Here is a 25,020-nt window from a genome sequence, read left to right as displayed (position 1 = left end):
GGGACAGCAGGGTGGGGGGTGGGAAGTGGCGGGGGAAGCTTATTCTTGCCTCTTGGCTTTTTTTCCAGCAGGAGCTGCCCCTGTGCTCGAGTTTTGCTGGGAAAAGCCCCCAGTGCCTGCCCTGGGACAGGTGGCAGGGAGGGAGGTGGGCATGGGCCTTCCCCACACCAGCACCCCTGGGCGCCACATGCTCCGTCTGCAGCTGGCGCTTGCGTCGTGTCTGGACGCGGTTGTGGGCAGCACCGGGTTTTCCCACCTCGAAGCACTTGCCTGCACTTGGGCGTCGTGTATAATTAACTTTCACCCATCGCCCAAGCCGCCTTTTCCTGCCCGCACGCCTGCATTCGCTTTGCCCTCCACCCCCGCCACTGGGCACCTCGCATTACGAGCAGGCCAGGATCCGTCCCGCACCGTCTCCTTCGCCGGTCAGTCTGCTCTGTCCTTTCCCTTGCCACAAACACCCTCGCTGTCTGGTCGAGACCACCTTTGCTACCTGCTGGATGCAGCAGCAGGGTCACAAGACGCCAGGGGACCCCCGAGCTGGCGCCGGGCCCTGATGCAGCCGTGTGTCCCTGCTTGCACCACTCAGCAGAGCGGACAGAGGAAGGGGAAAAGCCCTGTGAGGTTTTCGGTCGAGTTCGACGTTTTGATTTTCTTACTGCATGGACAGAAAAGTCGCTCCAGGCCCGAAACCCTGGACATTTTGATGGTCTCTTCGTTACAACAATTGCTTGTTCCCACAGCTCCTTCCCACAGCAGGGGCTGGTTTCACTGGCAGCACCAGTGAGAGGGCCAGGGGCTGGAAAGCACCCCGCGTGCGTCTCCCCACCTGGGCACAGAGGACCAGGGGCTGGGACACCGTGCAGCTCAGCGCCCGTACCGTAGCCGCATGCCAGGCGGGTTCATCTCCTATCGTGCGCTGCAGCCGCCAGCGCAATTAAATGCTAAAAATAGCTCCCACTCGACATGGGATCAGGAAGCAGTAACTAGGGCTCTTTGGGGCTGATTGCACCATATTTGAGCTAATCCCAGGAGGAGCATGACAAGGAGCATGTGATGGAGATAATGCCTCGAAGCAATCTCCCTTTTTATGAAATGCCGGTGACGGAAACAACTTAACCCGCTTCTACATTACACAACCACAGAGACGCTCGCGGGGGAACAGCTGTCTGCCCCGCTCCGCACTGCCTGCGTCTGCCAGGGATGCAGGCGATGCAGAGTTCATCTGGACGTCTAGCTGCACTTACAAGGCTCCTAGCATGCAAGGACAACAAATATCCCTGCTAATACATGCAGCAGCTGTGTCTCCCTCACATTTTGGCAGGGGACTTGCCAGTCTTGGGCTATGTAATCATCCAGCTTTCCTCCTCGTCTTCCCCACGGTTGGATGCTGTCCTCCGGTGCCTGCATTTTCCTCCGTGACCGTTTCTTAAACCAGTGCAGGAGACGTAAACCCCTGCAGCCTGCAAGACTCCTGCTCTAGCCTGGCAGCCAGACCTGACATAGGACTGAAGCTGCCCCCACCCAGCAAACTCAGTCCAAAGGCTTTAGGTGCGAACCAACACGGTGAGCTGCTTGCAGGCTGGAAGCCGTCCTCTGCTGTTCCTCCATGTCAGATTGGTTCATTCGGTTCGAGCGCCAGCTCTGCCATCAAACAGGGTGAAGGGAAAAGGAAAAACCTGCTCCCTCTATAAGCAGAAGGACAAGTGCTGAGTGCGTTCCCAGGCCCGGGAGAGGTGCCAGGTGGGAGTGCAGAAGTTTGGGTTATTTGTACAAGGCTGCAGAACAAACCCAGCAGCTGTGAGCTTCCCCCACCCTGTCACTGCCCCATCCTCTTCCTCTGCATCATCCAGCATGGCCAGGCTCACACAGTGGCTCTGGTCTGGCTCTCTCCAGCTGACCCACAGACTGCAAGGTTGTACTGCATGGCTGTGGGGACCTATCACCACCCGTCCCATGACATTTGCCATGGTTGAAAACCCAGTATCCAGAGATCATCAGCTTAAGTTGACCCTCTGCATTTCTAGAAGCCCGATTAAAATGGATGTGGCACGTGCCATGGCTGCCGTTACCTCCGGCAGGGGCGTTTGCCATAGCCCCATGCAGCTGTTGGGCGAGAGGAATGCCAGGCCTGGCAGGCAGAGAGGCAATGCACCCCCAGTCCTGCTGACATCGGGGATGCAACAGACGGCACCTCTGCAAACCATGTTCAGATTTTTAACAACGCCCTAACCAGATATCTGCCTGCCAGAGGTGATACACACACATATGCATGCATGCAAAATGCTGGTCTCCATTTTTTATGGGGCTTTAATCACCTGCTGGCTCGTAGGAGGCTTGGGTTCCCGGTGTCCTTATTACAAAAGCAGAACATTGCAAAAATAATTCATCTGAGTTGCAGCCGGGACTGTGAGAAGGACTGCGTGTGGGAGCTGGGGGTGACAGAGGACAGGGGCAGGGCCAGGGGCACCTGACACAGAGAGAGTGAGTTTCATATGGCACTGTCAGCACAAGACACTTCCACAGGAGTGCCCAGGCCCGGGCCAGGGGTACCGGGGCCAGGCACCCGCAGTATGCAAAGGGCGTGGCCTCAACCAAGGATGAAATGTCCGAAAGGGACAGAGGTGGACTCTGTGAACTAGCAGCTGTGGAGCGCGGTTCCCCTGGCTGCAGCCTTCCCTGGGGCACCTCGAGCTGCAATAGCCCCGGCAGTGCACCAGCCTCAGAGCTGGGAGCCCAGGGCATTTTGCATGGGCAGCAGAGGCCAGGGGGCATGGCATTACCCTCCCAGGGGCCAGGGAGTTTCTTCCACTGCAAGTCAGTGACTGAGAAATGCCATGAACCAACCTTTTGGAGCCCCAAGGCTCCCACTCCACCGGCTCCCCACGGCCTGCTGCCCATGCCACACACAAGGACCTCTCCAGCCCAGAGTGAGCGGCCTCTGGGTGAAGGGTTTGGGGCACCCCTATGGCTGGGTAGCAGCCCGCCTTCCCTGGCCCACCCCCAAGCTCAGGGGGATGCAAAGCAGCAGGCTCCTTCCGGCTGGGGCCCCTCCTGCTGTGCCACGTTGGGGTGCAGCTTAGACACTGACGTCCTGGGCTTGGAGCTCGGAGCTCCTCTCCTCCATGATGTTGGGGATGTTGAGCCTGGCCAGGACGTCCTCACTGGGCCCCTCCCCTGGCAGGTCCTCAAGGAGCTCGGTGGAAACGCAGGGCTGTAACATATGGTCCCAGTAGAGGCTCAGGGTGGAGCGGTCCTGGTGCTCCATCTCCCTCATTTCATACATCTCCTTGGCACTGACCACCGGGGTCTGCACCTCAAAGGTCTTCTCGAAGCGGCTGTAGTCAACACGGAAAGCCCCCTTCTCCAGGGACATGCAGGGCTCGAATCGGTATCCCCAGAGGATCTCGTCCTCCACGTATGAAGTCCGGGCTTGACATGTCATCCCTGCAAGGGGAAGGAAGCAGATGCAGTCAGGACCATGAACCAGATGCATCGTGATGCCTGGAGAAAGGACACAGCCTTCCTGCCTGAGGGCATAGGACGGCCTCTACCTGGGGTCAGGAGAACGCTTCCTCGGGGACAGGCTGCATCATCCCTGGGTGCTGCCACAGTCAGAGGCTGGGTATGTAGGATGGTCTGGCCACCCCGGTCTGCATCAAAGCACAAGGTCTGGTGGGGAAAGGGCACTGGAGCACAGGCGGAGCCCCGCACCACTGAGGCCTGTGGATTTGCAGTGATACCCACAGGAGCCCCTCCACGATTAGACTTGCACAGACAGCAACTGTCTGGGCACCTGGACCTAAAGCAAGACCGTGGGCTGACACGCGACCTCCACCCACGCTGGCTCCAGGTGCGGGGACTAGGAGGAACCCAACCCTCGTCTGCTCTCTCTGCGGTTGCAGAACAGGACCACTCTCACCCCAACGGCGACGCACGCTGGGGTTGCTGTCAGACTCCAGTGGCCCGACAGCATCTGCAGCGTCCCTCGCATCTGCAGTCATCTTCCCATACGTGTCACCATGACAAAAGGCAGAGTGGCCCCGAGGACCAGCCTTTAGGGAACAGCCCAGTGCTGGATGCAGCGCAGCCCTCCCCTACTGCTTTGCTACCATATTTTAAGTGGGCTCATCTCCCCTTGCAGAGGGTCCCTGCTCGAGGACTCTCCTCCCCAAGGCCATCACACCCGACTCTTGCAGGGTTTTGCCCTCAGGATGGGCTGCCCTGTGCTGAAAAGCAGCACAGCTCTTCCAGCCCTGTCCTTCCAGGGAGAGGATACCCCACCGTCCTCATGCAGGGTTGCCAGCTCCCCCACCAGCTCCTCACACAAGCCGGGTAGGAGATGCAAGGCAACCACTGTCCTTTCCCATCCTTTTTGCTGACTGTGGAAGCCAGAGAGAAGTGACCAGCAGGGGGAACCCAAAGTGGCTGCCTTGCCCAGAGCCCCCGGGCACTGCTGGATGGTGCCGCTGGGCCACGAGTCCAACCCTGCACTGAGGCAAGAGATGGAGACAGGATGGGCACTGCACAGAACTGGGGGAGGAGAAGAGAGGACGGGTCAAAAACATCACCCACCTGCATAGGGAAAAGGATGCTTCAAGGCCCACAGTGACAACCCCCCATGACCAGGGGAGGGACATGCCCTGTGCTGTCATCCCCCCACACCCCCACAATCACCGTGTCCCCACACCTGCGTTTGAGAAGGGAGAGCCTTTCACATGCATAGAGCTGCCTGGGGGAACTGCTGGTAATGGGAAGAGAGCTGCGCCCGCCTGCACGTGCCACAGATCCCATGGACTTCCCTGCTCTTCGCCCAGGAGCAGCTGCATCCCAGAAGGGCCCATGCGTGTTTCCAGCACACGCCTCTCCCTTCGGAGGATGCCGGACACATGCTTTGCTCCCTGTGCCGTGAGCCGCCCAGGCTCTGCGTAGCAGCTTGTGCCAGGAGCTGCCTGGCCGGCTGGGTCCCGAGCACTTTCAAACACTCGGACTGCAGATCACGACAGCACGTTATCCCAGCCTTGTGGGTTTTGCAGGGATTAAGAGCCATGCCAGGAGGGCAGAAGGGGCCACGGCACTCCCCACTGCATGGCAATGGGTGCACAGGGCTTCTTGCCCCCGGTTCCTGCCTCCTGCTGCCCTCGGGCAGGCCTGCAGGCTGACTCCTCACCTCGCGTGGTGCCAGGTGCCATGGATGGGCCTTCCCCGGCCCCTGCCACCCCTGCCTTGCTGAGCAAGAGGCTGACAGGTCAGGCCACTAGGCTCCTGATCCTCATCACCTCTCAGCTCTTCCTCTCCAAAGCACCTCACCAGCCACTGCGGCACAACTGCACAGCAGGCAGGGGCATGGGTTCTCCCTCCACAGGCTGCCCCACCAGTCCTAGAGAAGCTGAAGGAGGGATTAGAATACCCATTTTTCAGACTGGGTAAATTGAGGCACAAAGGGAAACAGAGGTTGGGGGCTCTAGAGCGATGCCAGCACTTCCTCTCCTCCAGCAGCTGTTACCCAGCAGTCTGGGAATTCACCTGGGTGTAACGTGTGCGGCCTGCGGCTCCAGGAGAGGGAACGCCATCCCACCCGCTGGGCCCCCTCCACCCCCAAAGCACTCACCTGTGGCTTCCACAATGCCCTCAAGGATCACGATGATTTCGAACTGTTCCCTCTTGAGCGACTCGGCTGACATGTCCCAGAAGGGGCTGTGGTCATTGATGACGTGGCAGATGATCTGTGGCTCAACCAGGAAGAGCCTGTCCTCACCCGTGTCGTAGCCCAGGTTCAGCTCTGACTGCTCCAGCGGGATGAACTCTCCTTCCTTGGTCTGCCTGGACTTGATCAGCTTGGCCCGGATCTTGGCGTCCACCATGTGGCTGTCCCGGAGGTCCCCGATGCGGAACATGAGGCAGAGCTTCTCATCCCGATGGGAGATGACGCACTGCTTGCTGAAGATTAAGGTCTGGGCACGCTTCTTGGGCCGGGAGATCTTGACAAACATGCAGCCCACCATGAGGGCGTCGATCATGGACCCGATGATGGACTGGATCATCAGCAGAATGACCCCCTCGACACAATTGGCCGTCACCATCCGGGAGCCGTAGCCGATGGTCCTCTGGCTTTCCACGGAGAAAAGTAAGGCAGAGAGGAAACTGTCCACGTTCTCGATGCAAGCCTTCCACTCGGGGTCTCCTATGTGGCTGACGTCGTCTCTGACCCAGACGTCGAAGAAATAGATGACGCCGAAGACCAGCCAGGTGGTGATGTAGCACATCATGAAGACGAAGAGGAACCAGCGGTACTTGAGGTCCACGATGGTGGTGAAGATGTCCGACAGGAACCTCTTCTTCTCCTGGATGCGGCCCAGGTTCACCTGGCACTTGCCCACCTTGGTCACGTAGCGCTGCCGCTGCTGCTTGTTGGACAAGCTGAACTGGCGGTCGTCGTCGATGAGCTTGCAGCGCCGGCTCTGGGACTTGTCTGAAGTGGGGATGGAGATGATGCTGCGGGTGGGTGTTTTGCTGCGTGCCGTGTTGGGGATGTTGGGCGCGCTGAGGGCATGCCGGGGGTACCACCGCGTGTTGATGTCCCGGAGCAGGGGCTGCGGCTCGTTGCGGGATGCCCGCCGGTACCTGGGCAGGTCCTCCGTGTTGATGGAGACGCTGGGGCGGTGCTTGGCGGGCGCAGCCGCCTCTGTGCCCATTGGCTCCATCGTGCTGAGCCTCCTTTGTGCAACGGAGCGGTCCTTGGGGCTGCAGGGCAGGGGCAGGAAGTGGGACGACAGGGCACTTCTCCTGGTGGTGGTGGAGTCCGGCAGCAGCTGGGCTTCCTCCGACAGCCCCGTGGGTATGGCCATCACTTCAGGCTAGCGGGGAGATGAGAACCGGTCAGCATCAAGCCACAGCCCTTCCTCCCCTTGGCCTGTCTCACCTGCACAAGCTGGAGTCTCCTTTGCGAGCGCCCGGCCCAGCAGGGTCCCGAGCCTGGCGGAGCCCGAGCGGGCTTCCCGTGGTTAGCCGCCATGACTCCCAGCAGCGGGCTGAGCCCCCCATGACAAAGCCAGTCCCCACCCCAACCACCAGTCGGGGGGACACCAGAAGACGGGTCTCCATGAGAATGCTGCCATGAGCAGCAAGGGCACTCTCCTCTCTAGACACCGCTGTCCTGGCCACCTCTGATGCTATGTATACAGCGCCCCTTGCCTCGGGCATGCGTGGCTGGATTGCAGCCCCACCGGGTCAGGGCACCACCAGCAAAACCCATAGCAGCAGGCTCCTGCGTCCAGCTGAACCAGCGGCAGGGGTGCCAAACGGAGATGCTCCTCCACCCCATGCCCTGGCTCTGGAGCCGATGCCCTGGCAGCATGTCCCCACCCTGCCCGGAGCCACCTGGACTCACCAGGGCGGCTATGGGAAGCAGGGCAGGAGCAGGGTCCAGTGGGCCGTGACGCCATGCCCACCCCCTAGCACGAGGCCGGCAGCCCTACCTTCTGCGGGAAGGTGCCGTAGCGGCTGGTGTCGGTCGGGGGCCGGGGCAGGTAGGCCAGCATGTGCTTGGCCGTAGGCGTCTGCGCCGGGGGGATGGATTTCCGGCGGCTCCGGGACTCCTCGTACGTCAGCCGGCAGCTGCCCACGTCGTTGTGCACGCAGAGGCTGTTGTCCTGCCGCAGCTCCATGTTGCTGCTGGTGACGGGCAGCACCATGGCTGAGCCTGGCGGGCGGGCGGGCCTAGCCCAGCGCTTTGCACCTTCGCCAGGGAGGAATGCTGCCCGGGGAAACACCAAGAGGAGGCTTAGGTTAGCTGGGGGGCTCCCTAATGAAGGCACCTTGCCATCCACGGAGCCGGGCTCCTCCTGCCAGGCTGGGGAGGCAGTCAAGGTCCTTCACCAGCCTCCAGTCTGGCCTGCAAGGACGTGTGGCTGCAGGCAGCTCAGTCCCTGAGACTGACCGGCGCTGTCTGCTTGCAGGGGCCATGCTGCCTGCATAGGCACACATTGTTTAAAGCCCCTGGACCCATATGCAGAGCTACTGGGGAGCTCAGGCTTTATCTCTGATGCCAAGTAGCCCTGGTCACTATACCTGCCACATGCTTCATCAATCCCACAGCACCTACCAGCCCACGCAGCTCCTGCGGGAGATGGCTGTCTCTGCATTATACACGGGGACCTGAGGCACAGAGAGAGCAAGCAACTTGCCCAAGGTCACTGGGGGAGTCTGCGGCAGAGCTGGGTCCTAGTCCCAAGCACTTGAGCCAGCCCCGCAGCAATCTGGTGAACTGACCCCTCTAACACTTGGAGACCTCGAAGGGGAGGGTCTTCTTTGGGGGTGCACTGTATCTAACACGGGCCAAGCACTTTTAAGACCTAACACTCGTCACCGGTGTAATCTCACGCCTGACTGCTGCAGAGACACCAGGTTCTGCCGCCAGGATGGGCAGCCCTGCGGTGGACGCTCCTGCTGTTATTAAGGAGCAAAACAGCCCGCACCGCTATTAGATCACAGCAGAACCGGGTGGCACTTACTCAGTGTGGGGCTGGGCCTGTGTGGACATTTGTACACCCACCTCCCACTGCCCTGCTCCAGTAACACTGCAGAGCACCTGCATCGCGGTACAGCAGGAGGAAGCCACGGCCTGGCCGAGCTGCAGGCTTTTTCATTAGCACAGCAGCAGCACCCTGTGCCGGATCCAGATGCAATGTGAGCCGAGGGCAGGGTGGGATTAGCATAGCCGGACGCAAATCCCTGAAAATGAGTCCGGGCAGCTCATCGCTTCCTGTGATTGCTTTGGCAGAGGGGGAAGGAAACCAAAGGGACGGGCCAGCTGCAAAGGTTTTGCACCAAGCCACTGGGCTGTGTAGGAGACAGCTCCACGGATGGAGAGCAGCACCAGGCCCTTCACCCACCTCGTGGTGCCAAAAGAGCCTCAGCGCTTTGTCTCGGGAGGGCTCGCCACACTGCAGGTGTCACAATGCACATCTTCATAGAAAGGGAAGTTGGATGCGGCCCAAAACACTACTTAGAAATGCAAACGCCGCCGGGGGCGTCTCCGCGGGCTGGCAGGATCCTGAGCCGTGCGCCGTGGCTGCTGCGTCTCCCCTGATCTCCCCTCCACCTGGGGCCGGGTGCTCCAGGCTGGATGCCTGCCAGGCACAGAAGCCTCTTTGTCAGAACCGGTTTCCAGAACGAGTGTCAACACGGATCGGCGCGGCTTGCGGTCTGGCACCGCAGCTCCCTGCCCCCCGCCAGCGAGGCCCGCGTCCGGCCCGTCACCACCGTCGCAACACCCCAGCAGGCAGGGAAACATCACAGGCCCCGCGTGCCAGGGGGACTTCAGGAGGGAGGGAAGGGCGTCATGGCTTGCAGGTGGCGTTCGGGACCTGCACAGAGCGCCACGGTCCCAGCCAGAGCTACGTGGCAATGGCTGAGGCTTCGTGGGGGGCCTTAGCAGCTGGGACTTGCAAGCACCTTGCCCACGACTGGGGTCCGGGCCCGTGACCCAGTGACCGTGAGACAATGGGGCAGCTACTGTGGATCAGCTGGCGAGCGGTCAATCTCCATCGTCTTTTATCGCATGGGAAACCTTCGACCTACGGGAGCCTCCAGCCACTGGGCAAAAGCCTGAGCATCGGTAGAGCTGCCACCCAAGTGTCTTGCTCCTGGGAGAGGGCCTCTGCCCTCTCCCAGGAATGGGAAACGGGGGATAGTTTCCCCTTTAATTCACAACGTGCTGGGGTGGGTGAATGCAGGCTGCCGGGACAACGTAGGGGGATGTTTTCCAACTGCTGTCCCACAGCTCTGGGGCTGGGGCCTGGGGATGCGCCTCGCTGCCGTGGCAGGGGCAGCCTGCATTAAGATAATGGGGTTAAGGCCGATCAGAGCCGTGTAGCCGTGTTTGGTTACGCTGCCATAGCAGATGGCTAAGCCAATTACCTGCTATAATAGCATTGTGCGGGGAGAGGGGCAGGTCCTTTCCGTGGGCACGGCCGCTCAGCCTTCACTGGTGATGCCCGGGGCTCTGCCAGCTGCCCGGAGAGTGGGAAAGGCTGCCCCTCTCCGGCAGACCCTGCCTGGCAAAAGCCCCTACGATAACGTGCTGGTTGCTGGAAGGAGCAGGCTGGAGGCAGAGCAATGCCTCCAGCAATGAAGGGACAGGCGCAGGGAAAGACCCCTTCCCAGTGAGACTCGGGTGGGCATCCCGTGACGAGTTACCGGCCCGATCCGGCTCAGAGGTGTATGCCCCATTCCCGTCAGGGCGGTTGGGTCTCATAGGACTCAGCCAGGGGTTGCTCTCCCTTCTTCTTATTAGTTGGATGAGCAGTAGCTTATGGGCCATCTCCTCCCGGAGACCCCTTCTCCCATCCCACGCTCAGGCACAATCATCAACCGGCCACAAGACTCCACGAGGGAGCTGGCAGCTGTGCACACCCACCGGTCGTGAGGCAGCTCGGCTTGGTTGAACCTGCCAGGGACGAGTCCGTCGTACAGGCAAGCCCAGGGCGCTGGTCTGAGCTGGAGCCGGGGGCAAGTGCCGCCAGGAGCACCACTGCTGGGTAAACTGAGCCCACTCCCCTGCTTGCAAACCAGCCGGGTGCCTGGCAGCCATCACGGGAGGAACTGCAGGCAAACATGAGCCAGCCTGTGGGCTGCTTGCAATGCCTGGGGAGGAAGCTGTGCAACAGGGGCACTCGAATGGTGCCTGCTTCTCTCCCCTGAATGCAGGGGCTGAGCTTGTGTGACCCCCGCGGTCTCCTACCATTAATGGTGCTCAGCCTTCAGGACTGAAACGGTCCCTTCAAGGAGAAGCGCCTGGGCGAGGTTCAATAAAAAAGGGGGAATGAGGCCCTGGAGATGGCACCCAAGCCCCTGCGGCACCTCTCCCCTATCCTGGGCTGGGGCTGATCTGCTGCCTTAATCGCTGCCCTGCTCCTGCCCGTAGAGACCTGGCGTGTGGCTCTCACAGGCCCATGCGGGAGGGGAGGAGACCTCCGCTCAGCTGAGCTGCATTTGCAGCAGAAACAGAGGCAAAAGACAGTGCTTTCCAAAAGGGTGGAGGGGATTTAGGAACACAGGCCCTGCCACAGGGGTGTAGGAGCACTCCTGCGCAACCCCCTCTAAACTCAGGACTCTTCTGGGGTTAGGAACTCTTTTAGCATCCCACGAAACTGGTCCTGTCACCCCACCCATGCCCAGATCCCTCTCCTAACCATGTGTGCTGTTCCTGCAACAGGCCACGCGCATGCTGGTGGGGCACGTAGTATGCAGCTGAACATGCCCATGTGCACGTGCACACCCATGCACACACAGCTCAGGCCTCGTGGAAGTGGCCAGCACAGCTCCCCTCCGAGATGGCCTCCTCTCTGCAGTGCAGCTACCAACCGCCGTGCACCAGCCTTGCATTCGCGCTGCCTCGGGAGGTGTCACTGCCAGTCGGCCGTGCCCAGCGCGTAACTGCTGTAGCAACACCAGTGCCCAGCGCAGCCAGCGACCGGCACAGCCTGGGCAGGACAATGGCCCTGGATGCCTTGTCCGGCCACTGCCTTGCCCTGTGGCCATGGGCAAGCCCCGCATCCCTTTCCAGACCTGTTTCTCCTCCCAGCCTTGGTTTGGCAAGTCCTTCAGAGCAGGGCCCATCCTTGCAATGGGGCGCTGGGCACAGCTGGGGCACCTGGGAGCAACACCTCCCCGCAAGGGCTAACAGGGAGCTGCCTGGTTAGCCTTCCCATTATGCAGCCCCTGCCTGTGGCACCAGCAAAAGCCAGCCACAAGGCTTGGTCCCTCCTGGAGGGCAGGACCTTGGGTCTCCTTAGGAGTGTGGCACAGTATTTGTGACTGCTCCTCGCCAGACGCCGGCGGCGAATCGCTGCACGGGCAGCACACGTGTGAGCGGCAGGCCGAGTCCCTGGGGCAGTGCCGTTGCTCTGCTTTTGTGGCAGCTCCGGCCGCCCTGCCAGAGAAGCAGCCAGGTGCAAGGACATCGCTGCCAGGGCAAGGGGCGCTGGGCTGGGCTGTCCGAGATGCACGTGGCTGCCCTGGGCAGAGCTGGATGGAGCCTGGCTGTGTTGGGCCCAGCAGAGCTCCCCCTTCACCTTGCTTGCTGCAAAGAGAAGCAGCTCAGCTCCGCACCCCGCACCAAGCGCTGAGCCCTCCTGCCTTTACTACAAACACCCCTGCGACGCCCCCTCCCTGAGCCGGCATCACCCACCTTGCTCCTTCCACCCCGTCTGAGACGCATCTACAGTGGGGAACCCAGCGGCACGCCGGGCTGGGACGGGAATCCTGGTGCCGCTCAGCTGGCAGCTCCCTTGCCCGCTCGGCTTGCAGCATCAGGCTCAATCCCAGCGAACGACGTGCTCGTGGTGCCGCGTCCCTGGAAGTCCGGCCCGGAAAGTCAGTGCTGCCGCCTGCTGCGCAGAGCCGTGCACCCGGGCCTCTCACCACAGCACCCGCCGCCGGGGCACGGGGGAAGCTGCGAGGCCAGCCCGTGTACAGCGCCGTGCGCGTCCTGGAGTGCTCCAGGCCCTCCCACCGAGGGCAGAGACGGAGCAGCCGGAGGCTTCTTGGTTCGGCTCCGAGACCCCCATCCAGGCCCGGGGACCTGCTGCCGTGCGGAGCCGCCAACCGCTCTGCTTGAGCCCCGCAGCAGAAGACAAAACGCCGGTTTTCCTGAGAGAGCGGTTCTGGCCCCAGAGCCCTCTCGGGCTGACGTCGGCCAGGGGAACCGCTGCTGCGACCGCGCGTAACGCACCTACCTCATCGCGCCCGCCACGGCAGGGGCCGCGATCCCCCCCGGGGCCGACACTGCTCCCGCCGGCGGGCCCAGCACCATCTGAAGCCTTGGCCCCGGCCTAGCGCTCGGGGTCCCGTCCACCGCCAGGCATCTTCCCATTCATCCTGGCGGCAAATCCCCTCCTGGCCCGCATGGCTGGAGCTTATGGGAGGGCCAAGGAGCACGGCGGCCGCCTCCAATCCTGCTGTGGGAGAAGAAGGTCACCCGTTAATCTTCCTCAATGACACGCAGAATTACCTCAGGATGATTTAATCAGGGAGGCTCGGGCAAGGGGGAGCCGCGCCGCCTTGGAGATGCCGGCGCCTGCAGAGTTAATTTCCCAACGCTTCTGCTGCGGCAGGCAGGAGGGATCCCCCTTTCCAGCTCCAGCCCGAGCCCGAGCCCTGCTGAACCTCCCAGGAGCCGAGGAGGAGGAAGGGGGATGGCTGGAGGGAGAGCCCCCGGCTTGCTTAGGTCCTTACCCAGGAGGCCCAAGCTCGGAGCAAATGCTCTCCTTCCCTCATCGCAGGGCAGCTGCCAGCAGCACTCACGGAGGGGACGTGGCACTCCTGCCACCACCACGGGTCGTTTGGTGCAGAGACTGCTGTTGTTGCACCCGCGGCACGTGTACAACAGGCTGCAAGGAGAGAGGCAACCAGGGGCACCCGCTGCAAGGAGCCGCTGGCCCGTGCATCATGTACACCCAGGTCTAACGTGGCCTTGCTCCCGCTCCTGCCTCTAGGTCCCACTCCCCGGACAGGGCCACGATCCTGCTGCTGCACTGGCAGCAATCGGGCTGCAACGGAGTCGATGGAAAACCCCTCCCTGCCGCGCCGTGAACGGAGCTGCTAGAGGCAGCCACATGCCCCTGTTAAAGCTGGTTCCCTGCTGAGGGGAGGTTTAAAATAGCCCGGGTAGCCCCCAGGGTATAAATACCCACTTAGCCGCAGCCTGTGGGGTGTGAGGCCTCCAAACACAAGCGGCTTCGTCTCGCTTGGGGATCCAGGGCTCAGGGTGGTAGATTCAGCTCCCCATGACAGGCCGGGTCGGGAAAGGGGGGCAGTTCCCCTCCTAGGTGCACGCTGCATCCCCGGGATGAGGGAGCGCAGCAGCCTGCTACGTGCGGGCTGGGAGCGCCGTGCCCCGAGGCGGCGGGGGGACGTGCGACCTCGGCCGCCCCTTCAAATTCCAGCAGCCAGAAGCTCCCGTCCCCTCCGGGGGTGGCCGGGAAGCGAAGGGGTGGCCAGCTCGGGCTGGTGCCCAGGCGTCCCCCCTCCGAACAGCCGTGAGCCATGCTCGCGGGGCCTGGGGCAGGCCAGGCGGGCTTGCAGCACGAAGGAGAGTGCTTGGGGTGATGGCAGAGGCTGGCCCCTTCTTCCCTTCCCCCTGGGGCTGGGCACAGGCGTGCCCTGGCAGGACCTGCCGCCTGGCAAAACGCCCTGGGCAGCTCACATAGGGCGAGACGTGCCCATTGTCTGCATCCTGGAGAGGCTGAGTCAGCCCCCGGCCGCCCCGGTGGGCCACAGCCCGGAGCCAGCCGCAGGGAGAGGAACGCCGACCTTGCAAACACCGCGCTGCCCCGGCCCCTTGTCCGGGGGGGTGGCGGGGAGACGCCGGCCTCGCTGCCAGCCAGGGCTGACGTTCCTGTGATCACAAGCGGAGCAGAACACCTTGCCCGACACGTCAGCACTGAGGTTTCGCTCGGGAGCTTCATCATCCTGCTGCCTTTGATCTGTCAGGCAGAGCGCAGGAGAAGGCAGAGCTCCCACAGCCACCCAGACCATGCCCCGGGCACGGGGGGGCGCAGCCAGTCTGGGCAGCCTCTCTCCTCGGGACACCCCGAGGGGACAGGCCTTGGCAGCACGTCAGGAAGGCAGAGCCCTTTCCCCTCCCCATTTGGCCTAAAGCTCTGCAGAGAGCACGGATCCCAGCCTCCGCTCCTCCCTTAGCAGCGCTCGGCTGGTCCTGGCACCATTGCAGCTGCCAGCTCCTCCGAAAGGTCTCGACCGAGCGGAGCTGCCCCATCGCTGGCTGCACTGGCTCTCGCGGGGCTGGCAGCAAAGCTCGGCTTGGGCCATGGTGCTCATCGCTGCAATGTGGGGGTATCCCGTGTGCCCCGCCGCCTCCAGCCATGGGGCGTGAGCCCCGCATGCCGTGCCCAGCTCTGCCATGGACGTGGCTTCGACCACGGCCATGCCAGCCCCGCGGCTCCCAGGAGAAGGATGCCGTAATTCGCCGGCCTTGCCCCGCAATCTCCTTCTTGATAACAAAGCGGGCAGATGAGGGAGGGATTAGGCACTAATCCCCCCCATAAAGATGAAATTCCCCAAGCCTGACATGGTGTTCCCTCTGCGTGTCTGGGCACAGAGCGACAGCTGGCCAGGCCGGTCGCCAGGCGCCTCGGGAGCCCCCACGAGCCTTCAATGCCACGGGGTCATCTTCCTCTCCCCGCAGCGGGGTCTGCAGGGGTCGTGTCCCGGCTCCGCCACGGCTCCTTGGCCTGTTCTGCGCCTTATCTGTGTCCCGGACTCTCCATCGCCGGGAGGAGATAGCAGCTCAGCCCAGCCTGTGGGGTTATCGCTGGGGGAACGTGTACAAAGCACTTTCTGAGGATGCACGGGGCCACGTCAGGGCTAAGTCCAGAGAGTCTGTTGCAATGGGTGAGGGTTTGGGGGGTCTTGCGCCTGCCCCAGAAGCCCCCCACGCTGAGTCCCTCCTGCTGTCATGCCTGGCCCTGGCTGCACGATGAGGGGTTTCCAGTGCCAAACGTTTGCTCCTTGGGTCTCTGGGAAGGAGGCAGGGAAGAGGGATGTCTCCCACAAGCAGCAGCATCTGCTGCCCTGAGCTCCTCTCCTCCTCAAGCCCAGCAGATGCAAGCCGCTCACCACAGGCTCTGGAAGGTGCTGGCCCGGCGCAGGGGGCACCTTTGCCTTCACCTCCAGCACAACGGGCCCCTCCTGGGGAGAGCGGCTCGGCCAAAGATCCTTCCCCGTGCGGGCCTGGACATGACGCTGGCTGCCTCGCAAGACGGCTGCTATGCTGGAGACGGATCGGGGAGCTGGCTTGCGGATGCGACGAGTGGCAGCTTCCCCGGATCCAGCTCCATCCCCCACCGGCCGTGGGCCTTGGGCCACCGCGACAGCTTCGTGGGGGTCAGGTCTCCGGTCCCTGTAGCAGCTGGTCTGGGGTGATGGAGCCAGGACCACCCCGCGCAGGCGGCGCAGGTTAATTCCCTCCTGCCCGTGAAAGGGCCTTGAGCCCCAGCATGGGACGGGAAAGCACCTCGTGCCACCGCGGCGCCTGCGATAAGAGGGCTGCGCAGCCAGCGACCTTCCCACGGAGGCCTGCCCTCCATGCTGGGACCGTGGGGCCCGATGCACCCCCTCGGGGTCCTGCTCCGTGGAGACGTGTTTCGGGACGAGCGACCTGCCAGGAGGGGCGAGTGGGAGGGGGCCGGGGGATCTGGCTCCAGCCCTCTGCCAGCCCCCTCCCCACCCAGCCTCGCGCTCCTGCGGCTGCCAATCCGCCGGTGGCGCTTTCCCTGCCAAGCCCAGCCTCTCACCTCAGGGGTCCTGAGGCCGGGGGGATTGGCGTGTTTAGTGCTTAACCCTCTTGTGCGCGGCGGGACGGGCGTCATCGGTATTGTCTTCATCTGTCGGCACCGGGGCAGCCAGGCCCTCCTCTCCCCGCAGGGCCTTTTCTCCAGCCAACACCCTCCGACGTGCGCGCCTGAACGGCCTCAGTGCCACGGCCCTGCCTCGCCTCGCCTTTCCCCCTGCACACAAGCCCCCTGCTTCCCCAGGTCTCCATCCCTGCCTCCTCTTCCTCCCGCTGGCTCATTGCTGCAGCTCCCCTGCGCTTTCCCCCGCCCTCCCCTGCTGCCCCGCACCTTCTGCGCCGGCTGGGGCCGAGTTGGGCGGGCAAGGCAGGTGGGAACGCGGCTGTAACCACTACCCCTGCAAGTGCCCACCCGCACCAGGGCGCCGCCCAGCCTGAGCCAACAACCCAACGAGTGCCACGCAGCCCGGCGGGGCACGAGGCTCGGGAGCGGGAGGCACCGGGGCATCCCCTCCCACCCGGCCTCTCACAAGCAACAGGCAGGAGACTCCAGCGGGCTGCAGGGGAACAGCTCAGCCGCACTTCGGAGCTGCCCGGGGTTGCAGCTTTGTGTCGCGGCCGGGGCAGGAAAACCACGCTGCGTGGGCCTTGGCGACACACCACCCTGCAGAAGCTGCAAAGTGCTGTGCACACCGAGATATTGGCTGATGAGCTTTGATAGATCGCTTCCCTAGCATTGAATTTCAGCTCCTCGTGTACCTCGTATTTCCTGCCTAGCCAGGACTACTTACGGACCCTTTTTTTTTTTTTTTTTTAAATACAGTAAAACCAACAAGACATGAAATGATTGTGGCCACACCCAGGAATTAGTGGTATAAGCTTGAATTTTCCCCACGCTGTTCCTCAGAAAGCTAGAAACAAATAGCAGCTCTCTGTCAATAGCCCAGCCACTGAAAACAGCACATTCATGGAAATCCACACCATAAATACACAGCTCCAAAAGCGTTAATACCAAAAGCTTCTGCTCCAGCACCTCAGCTTATCTCAGCCCCGCCAGCGGCGGAGCCGGGGCACAGATTACAGACGCGGCGCTAGCATGGCTTGGAGCTGCAACAGGAAGGTTCAGCTGAGTGGCATGTTTCTCTCGCTCTTCGGGTGGGTCTCGTCCTGTGTCACCACGTACGCGCCGCTCTGGAAGAACCTCAACTTGGACTTAAACGAACTGGAGATCTGGAACATGGGGCTCTGGCAGGTCTGCATCATCCAGGAGGAAGGCGCCATGGAGTGCAAAGCCTACGACTCTTTCCTGGCGCTGCCGCTGGACCTCCGGGTATCCCGGATCCTGATGTGCCTCTCCAACGGGCTGGGGCTCCTGGGGTTCGTGCTCTCCAGTGTCGGGCTGGACTGCTGGAAGCCCTGGGAAGACAAGCCGGAGCTAAGGAAACGCCTGGTGTGTTTCGGAGGGGCCATTTTTGGCATGTCCGGAATCGTGACCCTCACCCCCGTTTCCTGGGTTGCCTATAACACAGTGCTCGAGTTCTGGGACGAGACCATCCCAGAAATCGTCCCGCGGTGGGAATTTGGGGAGGCGATGTTCCTGGGCTGGTTTGCTGGATTTTTCCTCGTGGTGGGGGGGCTGCTCCTTCTCTGCTCCCCCTGCGTGGGAAGGACTGAGGTGCCAGCAAAACCATCAGCAGCTCATCACGAAGCGGCCAGGATCCAGCGCCCGGCCAGGATGCCACATTGGAGCCACCCCATACATCCCAAAAACGCCGACCTGGTAATCTAGGACTCTCAGCACAGAATTGTGTACAGGTACTGGCCCTCGCGATCCCAGAGCCAGTTCCCATAATGTTTTACAGGATGATTTGCTTATGCATAAGACAGTGTCGCAAATCTTCTTTCCTTCCTCTGTGTGTTTAACTTTTAAGAGAGTAACAGCTTTTTTCTGCCACACTTGCAAACTGAGCCTAGCATTATAAAGCCACCCAGGGGGAACCCAGAGCAGTAAACAGCACTTCACATGCCTATCCCCATGTACCTTATAGCCTGTCACTGATTACACTGAAAATTTCCGATGGTTGCGAATGTATTGATTGTAACGACTGTGCACAATTTTGAAAGTTCCCTCTTTCACTGTCCGTTGCATAGCGATGTATTCCAAATAAATTATTCAAGTAAAGAGCGACATGTTTTTGTAGTCTGGAGAAGTCCCTGTGTTGGGAACAGACCGTAAAGAGAATATTGTAGCTGCAGGAGCAATGCTGCCATAGGGTGTATCTTGCTTCATTTAGTGAGAAAGAAAAAAAAATTGCTTGATATCAAAAACTAGATTTGTTGAGCCCAGGAAGGGTGCCAGGCCCGCGGCAGCGCTGCACTCAGTGAGATCGTGAAGTATCGCAGGCTCTCAATTAGAAGGCTATCTTGCTCACTTGTGTACTGAAAGCAATGAGCCTTAAGCGTCCGTCTAAAGATTTCTCCTCCATGTGCTGCCAGCGGCTGCGTACAAACTGCATGCTCACATGCACTGACTAATCCCAGTGTGAGAAATCGGCTCAATATCTCTGCGGGCCGGGTCAGGAATCAGTTTGGTGCAACTGTGCTACCAGACAATTCTGTTTCGCTACCTTTAAAACTCTGGCTTACAATACGGGTCGCGACTGCGACACCAAAGCACGGGGGGGCTCCCATCCAAAAACAGAAAACCGACTTCCTTTGAGAAGCAAAGTCCAGTTCTGCTTTAAAAGTTCAGTTTTGTAATTCGTACTTTGCTCTAGTGGAGATGAAGGGCAGAGTTACCGACACACGCAGATGGGATTTTCTAGCCTGGTTGAACCCAGGACATATTAGGAACCTTGCATGTGGGCCCAAAACTGGAAATCCAGAGCTTCCAGAACAACCCGTCCAGCTCTGCCCATCTTCACTTGAAGCGATTGCACGCTCTGGCCGTGCTCAAGCAGCTACTTGAGGGTTGGGGTATTTTTGACCTGCGGGTACAGATAGTCCTACCAGTATTAGGAAAACCGGAGGGTTCTGGGTACAGTCTTGCTCTTCCACGCAGGTTCATGCTGGTCACCCAAGCTAGGGTCAGGAAGGTTTTTCTCCTTAAAATCAGACTGCCACAGACTCTGTGGGGTGCTGCCTTCTGCTGTAGCATGGGGCATGGGTCTTTTCCTGGCATATTCTGACCCTTTATTAACCAAGTACTTCCCAGGGACTGGCAGCACCCTTGTGTCCCTGGCTTTCCCTATGATGTGCTGTTGGGCATCCTTTGCAGATGTAGAGGAAGGTCCTACATGGTGTCAGGGGGATTTCTTCAAGTTACCTATTGCCTGTGAACAGAATCGATGATCCAGGACACCGCTTCCCATCCTAAGTGCCCCTGCGGGGTCTCGAGCGTGAGCCAACAGGGGATCTTCCCCATTTGCTCCAACAGGCTGTGGATCAGGCCTCCAGTGCCTACAGTTAAGCCTCAGGGCTCATGTTAGCAAGACGTGGAAGGAACCACAAGACTTTTTCACTCTGAAAAGTTTCCTCCGTGGGCCTCTTCTCTTAGAGGTCGACAGCCGGGCACAACATGAAACCGCCCTGCAAGGGGCAGCCAGGCACCTCTTGATGGGATGCAAAAGCCTCAGCCACCGATTCTGATGGCTCCACTGCACTGCACCCTAATGTCCACTTCGCTTGCACGAGAAGAGGATTCTCGTGGCTGCCGCCTTTCCCCTCACCCCTTAAATCGGAGGCTTGCATTCGTGGCAGCACAGGTGGTGGCGACGGGAGCTGGTCCGCTGCAGGTGGAGTTCGGAGCGAAGAGCACGGCCAGGAGTCCTGTTTCATGCAACATCCTTCACAATGAGGATCAAGAGATGCAAAACACTGAGGCGAGAAGGGCAGCATTCTTGGCAGGTGAATGTGCTTTGCAAAGATTTACACAAACTATTAGCTGTTTTCCAAAGGTTTGACAACTTCACAAAGCAAAGCGACTCTGTTTTGGCTGTAACTCAGACCTCCGCACCCTTTGGAAATAAAAATATGGGCGAGGGAAAGGGAAGGCAAGAGCGCGAGTGGAGGATGTTGTGACAGCCCAGACTCTTAGGTTGAACATGCTCCCCTTTCTCTCCACAGCTTTAAGGCCTGATCCAATGTCAACAGAAAGCCCTCGGAGGAATTCAACGGGCACTATTTAATGAAAACACGTTTGGAGCCCGGTCCAATTTCCTAATGTTTATTGTTCTTTGCAGGGTGTGGGGTGGGAGGCCTGTCAGCCATTACCTTGCTGGTAGTAACTTAAAGGCCCGGGGCAGGGAAATCTTCTCAGGATTGCACAAACTACAACATGCTAAATCTGCTTAAGCTCCCAAAAACAACATCCCCGTCCTTCACAGGCCAGGGTGGCTTTCTGCAGCTGCGTGACATAAGGGGCTTGAAATGATGCAGCAGCTACTAGCTTCTCGAGATAACAGAGCGGAGGGGAAGTCCGCAGGGGTGGCAAAGAGCAAATACAGCCATGGGTTACACGGTGCAGAAAGCTACAGTGAACTACTTCTGAGGCCCAAACCGGTTCAAATTTAGCTGGCCACTGAGCAAGGGCCACCTTCGAACCAAGACCCCCCTCCCTCCCTCTGGGGATCAGACACGCAACTATCCCGAACCAAAGTCTGCAGCGTGTTCCTGAACTCAAAACCATGAACAGACAGCACGCGTGAAAGCAGGGCATAACCACCACTTCCATTTGGGATAAGAGTCGCATCGTGCTGCCCTTGGGCACACTGTGCCATACACGTAAGACCTTCCTGTCAAAGCACCAGATATCCTTGCCCCATATAATTCCTTAGAAAGGTCACAGCAGGCTTGTGGTTAGTGCACATTGGAAGACAGGGTCTCTTTCAACAGGTGCTTTCTGTTTTGACATTAAAGCATTAGCTGGGAGAAAGCAGGGTGACTATCACCTCCTGTGGCTACATAACCAGGAAAGACAAACGGACAAAGCAAACCACCCCACGGACAAGACTGGATTCCAGCAGAAATCCACTCATCGTGACTATTTCTGCACTCATGGCCTCTTGTAAGCATCTGCGTTCTTTTTTGATCCCGCGAGTCTCAGGGTAGGGTGCCCCCTTCCTTCTCCATTGCTGGCAATTAGTCTGGGTTTGGCTAATCGCTAACAGACGCTGACCTACCCAAAGGAGAATGCTTCTGCTTAGTCCGGGCTGATGCCAGCCCCTGAATAAGAACCAAAAAACATTGTGTTCCCAAATGGATCGACACGATGCCGAGCTGCGGGAGCTGAATGTTCTGCCCTCCTCTCCACTAATTTAACGTGACTAAGTTATTCACAGCTGCGTCCTTGGACATGGCAGTTTCCCGCAGGCTGCCTGAATGCTCGGCCTAACGCGGCACAGCTCACCAAGGAAAGGGGCTAAAGCAGGGCTCTGCTGCGCATCCCCTGTTGATTAGGAGACTTCAGCCCTAGTTAGCAACATCCAAACCATGTGTGACATTCAATGGGAGACCAGCCTAGCAGGAAGCAGGGGATGTAATCCCCATCTCTATATTCCCATCTGGCCATTCCTTTCTGACACGCTCCAGTGTCTCAGGCGACCCCCGTATTCAAAGGTGAGTCCACGTCACCACTGAGAATACAAACACCTTCTCTCCCAGGGTGCTGCGGCTGTCTAAATCCTGCTCCTTGAGCATGGGCTGGTGCCCCTCGAGACAGAAGGCAGCTGCCAGCAGGGCTAGAAACTTGTCCTTCCCATTAGAAAGTTAATTCAAAGCGGAGAGGAATGCGCACCTCCAGCCACACTGTTTAATTTTGAACATGAGACAACACTTGGATAGAAACCCAGACAGGAGGACAACTCAAAGGGCAACTGCAGCTCGCCCCACCCTCACTTCACTTCAGGGGACTTGGGGCAGACACAACTCTGCTGAAGCCCCATTCAGCTACATTATACCTTGCACTCATGCGCTACCTAACAAGACTTCACACTGCATGGCAGACAAGCAACGCAGGCTTACAGCTAGTTGCACTTAACCCCAGGGCAGAAAATCACCAGTACTTCCTCTTGGCCTGCTCAACAATTTGCAGCATGCAACTATTGCAGCAGTGGCAATGCAAAACCCTAAGCAGGAGTGCTGTTAAGAGCCTTGTTGAATGCTGATAATTAGGAGGTGAACCAACTCTACAACCCCTGACTAGCAGAAGTCGCTTCGCGTTTCCAACGGCTTTATCTATCCTAAGGGACAAACAGGAGGGTCACCACCATACCACCCAGCACAAGACAGAGAAAGGGCTGTCTGCCTCTAGAGGCCACTGTTTCTTCACAGCAAAAAATTTGTTGCAATTTTTTTTTGCATTTTTTTGTAACTTGATAAACAGGTTTAAGCCATGTCAGACTCATCTTGGGGGTGACTGCTCTCTTTTCTTGTGTTTCTGCTGAGGCATAAGCATGTCTTGGGACACCACACCAAAGGGGTTGGGGTGGGGGAGAAAACAAAACAAAAGCCAGAGAGCTATTTTTTTCTAAAATAAAACAACTGCTTTTATTGCATGTTTATAAAACCTGCACATTCCTATCCAACAGGATTTCTCCCCATTTACTGGGAACAGCTTGTCTGAAACAATGTTATCATCATCCAAATAAAATGCAAATGGCCTTTAAAAGGCATCCAGCTGGGGCTCTCCCCATCGCCCAGATGCGTCATCACCAAAGGATATAAAAGCAGACCAGGTTCTCCAGGTGTGTCCAGTGTACCTGTTCATCATCAATAACTCACTATTACAATTTACAGGAGGTGGAGGAGGAAATAGCTATGCTCACTTCTGAGAGGGGAACACATATTTCCATTTCTCTTGGGGGCATGGCGGGGAAGGGGGTCGGTCTCTTCTCTAGCCAGCGAGCTATGACCATGGCCCTGACCAAGGTGCAGAACACCTGTCTCGTCTCACGGCACTGTCGCCGCTGACTTTCATATACCTCAGAAGAAGAGCCCAGTGTATTTGCCGGCTGAAAAACAGAGGTGCCCTTTTCTTGGGCTTGGTTCAGCTAAAAAAAAATGCAGCTGCATGAATGATCGCCTGCACCGTATTCACTGTGGCTATCATTCCTTGCTACTTAATCACCCAACTTGGACTGCTTGCCAAGCTGCCGGCACATACGGATGTCTAATCTCTTGCATCGGAGAGGTTAGAAAGGTGCGGGTGAGCCTGACAGGTCGGCGACACTTGTTAGTTTGGTCGGTGTCCTGACCAGCTCTGCTATCCCGCTGTCCACACGGACGCAACTACTTATTCCTGATGGACTTCCTTTTTTTTTTTTTTTAAAAGGACTGCCACAATATTCAGAGCCCTTTCCATATTCTTGTCAGTGCAAGGCAGCTGCTATTGCCAGTCACATACTGAGCAGTCTGAGGTACAGTGTTCCTGCTCTTTGCATTTCAGCTTACTATGGTATCGCAAGAGCGCAACTCTGTCTTTTTTCCCCCTCCCCTCATATTTACAAAGTATGTGTTAGGTCTGTCTGAATGCGCATGGTCTACCTCTTTTTCCTCCCTCACCCGCTCGCACGTCCGATGGCAGGATTCAGCGCACTTAAGTGGTTTACAATATATCACAGCTACCGCTGAGAAGTCAGCGGCCTATTTCACAGTCACAGTTGAAGCCTCGTGGATGGACTCCATCACGGCGGCGAATCGGCTGCAGAGGTCGTAGGGGGAGTTGGGCCGGATCTTCGGGGGCTCTTTCAGGACAATCACCTCTGCAGAACAGTCCAGCAGCCTGGGGAGCAATTCACCCAGCTTCATTTGCAGAGTCGCTGCAAAGGGGGGAAAGGATGGCAAAAGTCAACCACATCGAAACAACTGCAGGTGTTAGGGTTGCAAGAATAAAGCAGTTAGCTCTTTGTATCTGCTTGAGCTCATTACCAACCAACAGCTCCCAGCCTGAGAGCTGCTCGTTGTGACTGCACAGAAATGCGTACGGTTTGGTGGAGCAGAGGCACCCAGGCCAGCCGTCTGCTGAGTCCTACATCTTACCTCTGACAAGAGCCAGTATCAAATGGCTCCGTGGAAAGAAAAAACCTGTATCTCCAACTCGCTGTTCTTATCTCAGGGAAAACCAAAATATGCTGCCTTTGTTGCTGACCCGCTGGCTTCCCTGAACCCAGGTTGCATGACATGGTCATCCCTGTCTCAATACTACAACACTGAGAGCATTTGCAAGGCACATTTTCTCAATGACACTCAGTTTTAAAAAAAGAGTCAGCCCTTGCAGTCTCAGACTGATGCACTGGAGCCAAAACAGACCAGGAGTCATTCAACCCTTCATGAATGTCAGTAATCAAGAGTTTAATAATGCCAGCTCCTGGGTTTGACCATAACCTGCATCCGACTGGAGGGCTTGGTGGCAAAGAGGTGGGGCTACTCGTGGCAGGGCAGCTCCTATAAAATACCACAACGTTGCAGCCTCCTGAACAGGATGAGTACAGGACACCTCAAAACCCTGGCCCTCACTGCCCTGTGGGTTCTCATAGTTTCCTAGTTGGTCGGGTCGGAAGGGACCTGAGCAGATCATCAAGTCCAACCCCCTGCCACGGCAGGAAAGGGTACTGGGGTAAAACACCCCAGGCAAGGTGTACATCTAACCTCCTCTTACAGACCCCCAGGGTAGGAGCCAGCACCACTTCTCTTGGAAGTTGGTTCCA

At 58.9% G+C, this 25,020-nt stretch overlaps 4 protein-coding genes across 10 annotated transcripts in view; 1 reads left to right on the top strand and 3 right to left on the bottom strand.

Annotated features, from left to right (window-relative positions):
• ZW10 (zw10 kinetochore protein) overlaps nt 1-906 on the bottom strand; it is a 20,392-nt gene extending 19,486 nt beyond the window's left edge. The window contains exon 1 of the mRNA XM_019556524.1: nt 881-906. Coding sequence (XP_019412069.1) covers nt 881-906 — 26 coding nt within the window. The remainder of the gene's footprint in view (nt 1-880) is intronic.
• A 1,386-nt stretch (nt 907-2,292) lies between these two features.
• LOC109324527 (G protein-activated inward rectifier potassium channel 4-like) lies at nt 2,293-12,768 on the bottom strand. Its single transcript, XM_019556543.1, has 4 exons — nt 12,741-12,768; nt 7,479-7,756; nt 5,612-6,857; nt 2,293-3,447 (listed from the first exon to the last, which is right to left on the bottom strand). The coding sequence occupies exons 2-4, from the start codon at nt 7,692-7,694 to the stop codon at nt 3,080-3,082; spliced, it is 1,830 nt and encodes a 609-aa protein (XP_019412088.1). The 5' UTR covers nt 7,695-7,756; nt 12,741-12,768; the 3' UTR covers nt 2,293-3,079.
• A 3,884-nt stretch (nt 12,769-16,652) lies between these two features.
• CLDN25 (claudin 25) lies at nt 16,653-18,497 on the top strand. The gene has a single exon (XM_019556542.1). It carries the CDS (start codon nt 17,412-17,414, stop codon nt 18,102-18,104), a length of 693 nt encoding a protein of 230 aa, XP_019412087.1. The 5' UTR covers nt 16,653-17,411; the 3' UTR covers nt 18,105-18,497.
• A 4,413-nt stretch (nt 18,498-22,910) lies between these two features.
• USP28 (ubiquitin specific peptidase 28) overlaps nt 22,911-25,020 on the bottom strand; it is a 31,597-nt gene continuing 29,487 nt past the window's right edge. For 4 of the 7 annotated variants that reach the window (XM_019556538.1, XM_019556537.1, XM_019556536.1 and 1 more), the window contains one exon: nt 23,957-24,132. In XM_019556538.1, coding sequence (XP_019412083.1) covers nt 23,957-24,132 — 176 coding nt within the window. Of the gene's footprint in view, nt 24,133-25,020 lie in introns of all 7 variants that reach the window. The other 3 variants (XM_019556535.1, XM_019556539.1, XM_019556540.1) reach the window with 1 other exon arrangement.

Source organism: Crocodylus porosus, unplaced genomic scaffold (assembly GCF_001723895.1).
Source record: "Crocodylus porosus isolate Cpor-Errol unplaced genomic scaffold, CroPor_comp1, whole genome shotgun sequence".
In the NCBI taxonomy this organism is placed as follows: Eukaryota; Metazoa; Chordata; order Crocodylia; family Crocodylidae; genus Crocodylus; species Crocodylus porosus.
This window is presented reverse-complemented; position numbering and strand designations above follow the sequence as displayed.

Coding starts and splice junctions, on each gene's coding strand:
- LOC109324527 (XM_019556543.1), bottom strand. CDS start 7,694: ATGGTGCTGCCCGTCACCAGCAGCAACATGGAGCTGCGGCAGGACAAC. Junction 6,858..7,478: donor ACGGCACCTTCCCGCAGAAG/GTAGGGCTGCCG, acceptor TCTCCCCGCTAG/CCTGAAGTGATGGCCATACC. Junction 3,448..5,611: donor GGGCATTGTGGAAGCCACAG/GTGAGTGCTTTG, acceptor TTCCCCTTGCAG/GGATGACATGTCAAGCCCGG.
- CLDN25 (XM_019556542.1), top strand. CDS start 17,412: ATGGCTTGGAGCTGCAACAGGAAGGTTCAGCTGAGTGGCATGTTTCTC.